At 38.9% G+C, this 11,289-nt stretch overlaps 1 protein-coding gene across 1 annotated transcript in view; it reads left to right on the top strand.

Annotated features, from left to right (window-relative positions):
• LOC108975566 overlaps positions 1–7,356 on the top strand; it is a 64,515-nt gene extending 57,159 nt beyond the window's left edge. Inside the window, exons 3-4 of the mRNA XM_018944127.1 lie at positions 1,383–3,915; positions 5,889–7,356. Coding sequence (XP_018799672.1) covers positions 1,383–3,915; positions 5,889–6,541 — 3,186 coding nt within the window. The 3' untranslated portion in view covers positions 6,542–7,356. The remainder of the gene's footprint in view (positions 1–1,382; positions 3,916–5,888) is intronic.
• Positions 7,357–11,289: the final 3,933 nt, after the last annotated feature.

The following is an 11,289-nucleotide window of genomic DNA, read 5'->3' on the forward strand; positions in this document are numbered from 1 at the left end:
TTTTCTGATATATTACAAACAAAAAGTGGAAAAAAATTATCTTTTGAAATGCAAATATATTTCGGAGTAATACCCTTCTTACAATTCAAGATGAAAATTTTGAACCAGTTAAATACCAAAAAGTAAAGTGAGAATATTTCGTGGTGTGGTGCGCCGGGCCAAACTATCAAGAAGGAACAATATTTCAGAGTTATGCAGCGTGTGCGTAATGCTATTCATCTGAAAAGGTGAGAAATATGGGTGAACAACTCTAAGTTCCTTCAACACGTTAATGACATGATGATGGCTGCAATTTTTCTTCGCTACTATTTTTGCAAAAAAACTTAATTCATATCGTTCCAATTCACCGTATAGTGAAACCTTTGGCTTTTCAGCAAACACCAAAAGTCAATGTTGACGCCGTTTTGACACGATTGTGGAGATAAAATTAGAACAGAAGAAGGCGTGGAGGGTATACAATAAAAATATTATTTCGACTGTTTTGAGGATCGGCAAAAGGGTTGACGAAAGTGCGCTTTATCGGACGGGAAGCACTTTGAAGGGTATAAAACTAAACTTGAAGTATAAATACAGAATTTAAATTTTATAAACAAATTCATCTTATTCTTTGATTACGGAATATTAACCGAGTTTTTGAGGTAGTTGGAAACGAACGACCTTATTTTCGAAATTGAAATTTACTTCACTGCCACTAGTTATCGGAAATAGCATTATAATACTTATTTAAAGCTTTATTTAAATAACTCATGATGCTCATTTCCATTCTCATGTATCCGTAAGACTATACGCTAGCATTAAACCGTAGCCATAGTATCCAACATTAATGTCCTAGAAATTTTTAAATAATTAATTTAAAGCTATTGTTTATAATTTCAAACATACAAGCTAGAAAGTAGAATAATGTTCACTCTTATTCCAGTCAAATTACTTTTATAAATGAGACACGTTTCTTACTCATTGACCACAATTTATTTCACACATATTATTGTTCGCAGTCCCGCTTTGCAATCGTTTCGCATATGAATGTCTTGCGTACCACACTTGTCACACTGTCACACTTTTAGTACGCAGGTAAATGGAAATGGATAATGGGAGCTCAATTACATACTTGTTAACTAAGAAAAATGAATGTGCGGTGCCGTTGCAACAAGTGTTATAGCCATCTAATTATCATAAGCATGTGCTTAAAACGAATTTCTCAAAAGATCGGTGCTAAAAGACTATGACTCGACTGACACCAAAACCACCGACTGTGCACACTCAGCAAAAATGCCGTAATTCTGTTGAAATACAAACATTGTAAAAATGCATGAAAACAAATGACATACCATAACACTAAAGTAATGCCAATTAATTTTTAATTTCTTTGCTTCAATTCACAGATGTTGGCGCGAACACCGACGATCGACACGCGGCCCGCCAGCGCAGCACCAACAGTCGATCTTATAGCGGGGAATGAGTTTCTCAAGTTGCTTTTCGAACGTGATGAATCGCAGCGCGAACTGCACAGCGGTGAGCACGACGATGCCAACGAACGTGTGGTGCGCGGACTGCAGGCACGTAGCGACAGCAGCAGCAGCGGCAGCAGAGGGGCTGCTGGCGAAAGGCGAGTGTCGCGCGCCGATCATTACCAATCGACAGGCGATGCCACCACGCAGTCAAGTGATTTGGGTAATAGAGGCGCGGCGGCGCGTAGTCTTAGTTATAAGAGTCGTAATGTGCAGAATGAAGCGACAGCGACGACGACGGCGAAGACAATGCGCGCAGAGGAGGGCAAACAAGTGGTAAAGTTGGTGACTTCAGGCAGTAAAATTGTGTTCCTCGAAGAATACGACGACAATGACGCCATAGTGGATGCGGTGGCGCGTGACATTGATCTAAAAAAAGAAATAACTCAAACACACAATAAACAGACTTCAAAGCCAATAGCGACGGAACAAGTGCCCATGCATGTTGAACCAAATCCTAGCGATGAAATCAAGGTAGTGGCGGTGAGCGTGTCATCATCGAGCAAACGTGGTGGCCAAAGTCGCATAACAACAACAAGCAATCAATATCACATAGCTGACACAAATATGTCAAAACAGAGCGATATATTCACCGAGACACGTGCGTCAATGCCACACACAGATAAAATGCGACAGCAGCACAAGCAAACACCACATGACAACAGCGCTGACAAAAACCAGAGCGCTGACAACATGTCCGCCATGTCGGCAACAGCGACCACAACAGCGCCACTCGCGCCGATGACTGCATCGGCAGCGACCTCAACGATGGATGACTTTGTGAATCGCTCACACAAAAGCGAATTCTCCATTGAGGAAGCCGAACCGTTGACAATGTCGCCACAAAAATTACGCGGCGCACCGCATGCAGCACGAGCTAATAGTCCGCGCTCACTGCACACGCCACATGCGGTGAGTGGACGTGCTGTTAAAATGGCTGCTAACAGGGATGTGGTGGACTCGGAGAATAGCGCTTCGACCAATATACAAAACGTGTTGGCAGCGCCACTGACGCAATCCGCTTCCACACGCACCGCTACTGTCACTGCATCGGCTGCCTATCAGAGTGGCGGGAACAAACGTAATGGCACGTCCGCGCCCATAAATCACAGTCTGGCAAATGTAGCGCGTTCACATGTCAACACGCAAATTAGCGGTGCTGATGACATGAGCGTTGCCATTATGCGCGACACGTCCGCAGCGGTGGCGCACGCTGATGACACCAACGCTGATATGGATGAGAAATTGTTGCCCTTCCAAACGGTGATCTATCACAACACAAAGGAAGGGCATGGACCACAGTCCCGCTCAATATCATACAGTTCGCTGTCACAGAATGTGGAAGATTTACATGCGTGGCGGCACTCGGGTATCTTGGCCGAAGCGCAGCGCAACGTTAGTGAGAGTTTAAAACCCTTACAACGTGCACAATTGGCGCACAATTCAGAGCCGGCGAAGTTTTATTCGATGCCATCGAAAATGTACAGCGAACCGTCGAAGTTTTACTCCGAACCAGCTAAGGTATATTCTGAGCCATCTAAAGTATACGGTGAGCCCGAAAAGTTTTATTCCGAACCCGCTAAAGTATATGGTCAACCATCTAAGTTTTACTCCGAACCAGCAAAGGTATACTCACAGCCTGCGAAAGTTTATGGCGAGCCGGCGAAGACTTATTGGTCGCCAAGCGCCGCTGGTGCTGCCGTAACGGCTTTGCCGTCTACGTCCAGCTCTACAAGCAGCACAACCACAAGCTCAACCACGACTACACGCCCCGGGCGTTATATGCCCTCACGCCGACCCGCCATTGTGTCACGCATCGCTTTTGGCGAGGCGCAAACCTCAACAACAGCGCCGCCACAGCTTTCAGATGAACACCCACCAGTCACAATATCGTCCATATCCACTAACCAGCATCAACAGCCACACCACACGCATCACACACGTTTCCACTCGCATGCTCATAGCCATAGTCACAGCAGTCACGGTGCGCATAGTTCGCATGGTGCACATGATTCACATAGTTCGGTGCATGCACACTCAACGCATACTCAAGCCAACAGCCAGTCGAACGTCGAAACAGCCGCTCAACCTGCCCCATCGCAGTCACTATCACAGTCACATGCGGCGCAATCGCAACCACGTCGGGTACTCTTCAACTTGGATAAATTGCCGTATGATTTATTGAATGCGCCACAATCACCGCAACATCTCTTGGATCCCGACTTCTCGCACAGTCCACCGGCGGCTGTTACCTACTCATCGCCACGGCAACGTCAATGCTTGGAGTCCGCCTTCTCGGCCTCGTTGTCTCAATCAGCCTTGCAACAGCAACAGCAGCAGCAACGTCAATATTCGTCACTGTCGGACCAACATTCTAATCAAAATGCCAAAGGATTGCCTAATCGAGGTGAGTTAAGTACGAGTAGTTAGTTGCCGACAAAGTGGTACCGAACGATTTTGCTTTATGTTAGGCGTTTTTGTTATGTAAACAAGTATGTCAATATATACAGGTACTTTACTCATAGAGCGCGTTTGGCTGGGTTGTTTGTTGTTGTGCCTAATGACTTATTGTTAAAATTCTGTTTTAATACTTTTAGAGCTTTTGGTCTCTTTACAGTCGTTTAGTGTGTGAATGTAATGATGATCATTGTGTTATTAATGTCAATGTGACATGTCAGAATGTTTTGGAAAAAATTGTTCGCCACACTTCCCGGTTTATGTAAATCGAGTACAAATAGCTGGGATGTTTCCTAGGAATCTTTGAAGTAAGGGAGTTGAGCTCTATGCGGCGTTCTTCCTAAACCGATTTGTAATTGTGTCAGCTCATTTCATTTATATAGTTCAGTTCATGTTCGATTCGCAACTCGCATCTAAGAACCGAAAAAAGGCGAATATTTTGGAAAAGGTTTAAGACTTGCCATCACTTTGGAGGAGAGGATATCAAATAAAATGAACAAAGGTGAATTAAATTCTTCTTCTTAACTGGTGTAGATGCTACTTACACGATTAAAGCTGAGTTAACAACAGCGCGCCTATTGGTTTTTGTTTTCGCATGGTGGCGCTAATTGGAGATTCCAAGTCTTTCCAATGGAGTGGAGATCTTCCTCTTCTTCGGTTTTCCCCGGCGGGTACTGCATGGAATACTTTCACAGCTGGAATGTTTTCGCCCATTTGGACAACATGATCAGCGTAGCCACTGCCTCTTAAATCGGTGAGCTATATCAATTCTGAACTCGAATAATAAGTGACTTATAGAGTTTGGGTTTTGTTCGTCGAGAGAGGACTTTACTTTTCACCATGACTCATACATTCACTCTAAAGCTCCGGACAGAACCGGAGTATGGCTTCAGCTTGGATTCCTCTGGAAACTTTTTGGTAGAACCTTGAGATACTTATTTAATAAAGCCTTGTGAGTTATTATTCGAGTGTTTTTTTCAAAATTTTAATGGTAACTTAAGAAAAACATAGACAATAGTATTATTGAAAGTATAATCCATTACGAACGATTTTTGGATTTCATTGCAAAATTTCTGTGCCGGCTTGACGGCCAAAAACGAATCGAGTTAATGCTTGTTTAATTTTTTTTTGTGAGATCGTTCCACAACAACTGTAACAAATGGTAGTCGGAATGGACAAAGTTTGTACTAAACGGCGGGTGAGAAACAACTTCCTAGCTGGAAATAGTTTTGACCGGGAATGAAATGCGAGGCCGAGTGCCGTCATGATGGGAAATTCTGGCTTCGTATCTAGTCCCAAATTCTGGGCGTCTGACCTTCAATTTGATGAGTTGCTGTCGGTAGCCCTTCTGATTCCATCAAAAGCACAGCATTACCGTAGCGTAAGAGACAAGGTCTTTGCCGTTGGGTTGGGTAGTTGGCCAGGTTTCACATCAGATTTTTTGCATTTAGAGCAGCACCCGATTTTCTTGTTTTTGAATGTATGCAACTGATTTCAAAGCATTGGAAATGCCCGCTAGAGTGGCTTTCAAATATTCGACAAGCGTTTCTTGTATTTGGGAACGATCTTTTTTCGCCGCCCAGAAAGCCAAATCGCTCATTTAGGTGTTAATGTTAATGTTTACTCTATACTTCCAATTGTTAGAGGATTTTTTAGGGAATTTCTCAGTTCGAATGATTATATTTTTATAAGCACAAATTTTGTACATTCTTTAGACTAGATTACTTGTATGAAACGTTTTAGTCGAATCAGCGGTTGGACACCTGGCTATTCAATGCTTTAGGATGCACAAAATATTTTTTGACATATTTATAGCTATTTGTAATGCAACACTAATAATTTACTGTTATTGTATCAATTTTACCAAGTATCAATGTTTCTTCTCTTCTTCTGCTTCTTTCATTGCATTACTGAAATCTACAGATCTAGTCAAGTGTGTTTCCAAATACAACCAACCATTAGCCCCATCAACGGCGACAACAGAGAGCAGCCACAATGGCGACGACGGCAATGACGACAACAACGACGACAGCGGCGGTGGCTTGTATACGCCGACCCCAGAGCAAAATTACGAAATCGAAGAGTCCGTAAGTGTTATGACAAACGGACGAGCCCACGGTGTACAAAGCAATGTGGCAGTGACTACAACGGCCAGACCGTCATTTGCACTGCGTACCACGAAATTCCCCAGTCGCGGTGCGATACACCATCATCAACAACAGCATCACTATCACAGCAACGCCAACACAAATGCCAATATAGACAACAACTATGATGATAATGTGGCGCAGATTGGTGATTTGGATGGCGGCAGCGATGACGATGGCATTACTGGGGATGGCAGTAAAAATGGCGAGGGCGACGATGATGATGCCAAAGTGGCGTATGTGGTCGAGGGACGCAACTATCGCAAGTATCGTGTGGAGGAGAAGACCGACGACGGTTTCATTGTTGGCGAGTACGGTGTGGTGGACCATAATGATGGTAATTTACGTGGCGTACGTTACACCGCCGATTCGACTATCAATCGCAGTCTGATACAAAAGGCGTTGTTGACATTTCTTAAGCTCAAGTAGTCAAATGGACAGCGTAAGGTGATGGTGGTGGCATAGCGTTGTCATTGCGTACGGCATATGGCGGCATAAGTACATACTCGCTTATAAGGTTGTTGTTGGTGGTGCGTAAAACGTATAGCGTTGGGCGGCAATGTGTGGTGGATGCGCGCTGACGCACAAATCAGCGCATGCGTCTGCAAGCACATCTCTCTTGGGGGTAGTGAGTTGCTGACGTGCGGGTTGCGTGGTCATCACATGATATACTGAATGCTACGCGTTGCCGCAGCGGCTACGTTTTGCGTGACCTAAAGCTGACTTAGTATGCAGTATGCTAGCAGTTCAACGCTGACGCTATGACAGCTATGCGCGCCAATACACAGACAGCGCGTCGTTAAGCGCAAAGTATTTCTTGTCTATTCCTTGTGAGTTATTCATTATATTATATTTTATTTTTATTATTTGCAATTTTATTTTCGTGTTTTGTACTTTTGTTTAAGACCCATTAGACAAGCTGAAAAATATGTGATCCAAGTCGTACTGTAGGTAGTTTAACTAGGAAGGAATACACTAATACATATAAAGAATCTTACACGCAGACAACTAGCATACTTAGGCACAAATACATACACATACATTTATAAGCGCATACTGCGTTAGTATGTATGCACTCGTCGTATTTAATTAGCAGATATTCGTAAATAGCGCTCATTTCTTTTATATATTTTTTTATAGCTGATAAAATGTCAATATTGCGCTTTGATTGCAATCGTTTGTGTATTTAATTTATTATAGTTTTTTGTAAATTTTTTTAAATATTTATTTTAATTTTTTTTTTATCTACACACAGCGCTTACCAGCGTACATATGTTTGTATGTATGCGCGTGTAGTGGCTAGAGTTTAGTCTTCGTTTTAGTTAACTCATGTTTAGTGATTTATTGCAGATGAAAACAACTTGCCATAAATTTCCGTAGCAAAACAAAACATAAAAAGAGAAAAAAATATATAAAAAAATCAACAATAAGACAGCAGTTAAAAACTATTCGTATTTGTAATTTAGTAAAAGTGTTTTATTCTTAAATATATATACATATGTATAACTATATATAATATAAAATATACAACTGCTTAGTATTAGCTACACAAGTTTGTATGTCTGTCTAACTTCAATACTCAATAAGTAATTGCAACAAGTCGATATTTTTCCACACGGACCAACAGTGTCCACCATGCAAGCTAATAATTATTTATATGTAGCAATAATTGTTCGATTTAGCATTAATTTAAGCGATAGACAATTGTTTAGTGTTAAACGAGATTTTTTAGAGACAAAATCTTTACTTGTAAGTCTTATCAGATGAACGTGCTTTCTTGGATAAAAACATGCTTTGAAGAAACTTTAGGCGAACAAATTTATTTAGACAAAAATTATGAAGCAACACATATGAATATATATCAGCGCTAAATAAATTTTACAAAAAATAATATAGTATAAATAAAATTTACTACATAATTTTAGTTATATGAAATCACTACGCTTTCATTTACAATAACAAATCAATAAAATTTGCAATAATAAATCAAACGTAAAGCAGTTATACTAACCACATTTTCGAGAGCTAAATGATTTCGGCATCATCATCGGCATCGGCAGCGTAGTATTAAGTATTGAGCATTATTTTTACCAGTACAGCTAACTTGGATTTTGTAAAAGCTTAACCGATGTAAATTTTTTCAATTTTTAAACATAACAACGACCGATATTTGGCCATTACCGTAACTACCCTAATAAATAATATACATAAAAGCATTATTTCAAAGAGACAAAATTTGAGTGCTGGTTATAAAATGGTTATATATTGGTTATATGTTGGTTATAAGTTGACAAGTGAAAGAAAAATGATATAATAGAAACCAAGCACATTGAAACGAAATTTTAGTTTAGGTTATAAAGTGGTTATATATAGGTTATATGTCGGTTATATTTTGGTTATTGGTTATATCTGATATCGGAAGCTGAAAATTGAATGCCAGATACATATATGTGATATGATGTGGTGAATCGTATGCAATAAAATACTCAATGCAGATTTTTCTGATGATACGTTGTATTGAATTTTAAGTGACGTTATGTAATAAACATCTCAGAGCATTGAACAAAAGATCTCTCGTATACCCTTCTCGTCCTTTAGCATTCGATACCTTACCCAACTAAGTTGTATCGAAAATGGTTACTTTTGACACGACCTGCCACAACTAAACAAATGGCATACAACTTACAGTTTACTTCTATCCTCACTTAAAATAATGCAAAGTCGGCATAAAGTCGAAGAACATAGATGAGCACCCGGAAAAAGCAGTTAAAGCGCAAACAAGCTAGGTTATAACAAAAATGTATAGAAAAAATATAACCAACTAAACTGTCTAAACTGCCCATTATTTTATTAATTCCGAGGAAACCTCCTTTCATACTACAAGAAGGTGCAGCCTCAACAATATCTCTATGAAAACTCTTTTTAATTCATCAACGTTCACACTTTATGGTTAACTGCTAACCATATAAACTTACTTCAGTTTACTTTCATAGTACAAAGGTAATAATGATGAATTAAGAAAGATCCTAGAAACTAAAAAACTAGATAAAATGATCCGCTAAAAATGCCACCCAATTCAGCGTGTGTTTAAACTTAAAAAAAAAAAAGGAAATAGTCATTGGACGACCTGGCGTCATTTTAATTCTCCGGACTATTTTTATTTACTGTAACCATACCATTAATCTTCAAAACTCTTTTCATATACAGTTGATGGAGAAGCTGAATTCAACGAATTTTGTTTAATCTCTTGGATCGATTGAAAACAGATTAAACGGAGTGAAAATTTCAGTACAAGAAAAAACCACACGGACCCAAAACTGCCATGATGCATGATCATAGTGTAAAATCCATGAATTGTTATTTCACAATTCCGGCCGTTTTTATCTTGTTCATGATGTTCTCACGCTAATGCCTCAATATGGCCAAATACAAGTCCTTATTGACCGTTTGTTCCTCAGGTACAAATTTATGATGTACCAAACCACAAATATCGAAAAAAGCAAAGAGCATCAAATTGATTTCTGAGCGTCTTTGGCCTGGATTTTTGGTTTCGGCTGATTGTTTCCTCCATTACAATGAATGTTGACTTGTTTGCATGTCAAGCTCACAAACCCATGCCTCATCGGCAGTTATAATGCTCTCCATGAATGGGGATCGCATTTCGTGCGTTCAAGCATATCCAAAAATACTAGTTTTCGGTTTTCTTTTTGAAAAAATTTAGCTTTATCGGGACGAGTAGAGCAAGAACGCGTTTCATACTCGACAGATCCATTTCTTTAACACTTGCCTGATGACTTTCAAGCACCATATCATATTCTTCACTTTTTTTTAATTTCTATTAGTTGAAGGGGTCGAAGGTCGTCCAGTACGTTTATCTTTTTAATGCAGGATAATGCTGTATAGTTTTAATTTAAAGTGCGGTTAATTCTCTTTTCATCGCGGTGTTTTTTACGTGGTAGGTCCCATAACCAGCGCACAACTCTGAGAGGGTCCCGCGCCTTCAAACGGATGTTTTTTTAGCTGCCCAGAGGATACTTGATCTAAGACCGGAAGTCGTGAGCTGCGGTCTTTTTTGGTAAAAACTTCGTTTGATGATATGATATACTATAGGTATCAGGAACTTTATTTGCCAATATACCCAATATTTCAGCTATTCGAAATTGATTTATAAATATCATTTTTAACTACAGAAATAACTTAAAATAGTTATGGGAAGCAAAAACGATCCTAATGTATTGAGATAGCTGAGCGATTCAGTAGCTTTGAGATAAGGGGATATGATATAACATTTTTATGTAGCAGTCAACTTATTTGCTCTTTGAACGTATAACAATTTTGACGACTCGGTTGAAGTAACCTTACACCTTACACGGTTGACGTAACCTTACACACTTCTGGTGACCAGATTGTCGTATAGGACTTTGCTCTAGATCATAAAAAATCTGTTTTAAATAAAAACTTGCAGACAGTATATAATAAAAAATAACACATTGAAGGCCATTATTTGAAAAATTAAAGTTACGTTATAAAAATTAAATAATTGTTAAAAATTACTGAAAACTATAAGAACAGCGCACAATAAATGTCGTAGGTAGTATAACTAAATGTGTAAATATATCTATATATATCTATATATTATATAAATATACATATTTTAATAGTTAAATAAATAAAGACAAAACATTCGAGCATTTATTGCTAGCCGCAATATTTCCTATAAAAGGTACAAAATACTACCTTGAATTGTTCCTTTTTAAATAAACGTAGAAACGTACAACAACAACAACAAAAAACTCTAACGAACTTGTTGTTAAGAGCCAACACGAAATGCTCAAATTTATAACTTATTTATTTGTACTAATTCTAGTTATATAAATAATTTAGTTAAAATAATGTTCGAAATATTTCAAAGAAATACGATAACTGTAAAACTTATACCACTAAAGTAGATATCACAATATGAACCATTTAAATATATAAGCAATTGATTGCGAAATTAGTCTAAATGTCCGAGCGATATTATGTAAATATTGTTGTATATACTTCAAATATAATAATTTACCATCATTTGTCTCTTAATAAATGAAGTCAATAATGAGTTGAAATATTATAATTAAGTGCAAAATAAAACAAAGACCGAACGAAAACAACCAAATTGGTTTTATTGCATTATCTTT

Source organism: Bactrocera latifrons, unplaced genomic scaffold, assembly GCF_001853355.1.
Source record: "Bactrocera latifrons isolate USDA-ARS-PBARC rearing strain unplaced genomic scaffold, ASM185335v1 scaffold_67, whole genome shotgun sequence".
NCBI lineage: Eukaryota > Metazoa > Arthropoda > Insecta > Diptera > Tephritidae > Bactrocera > Bactrocera latifrons.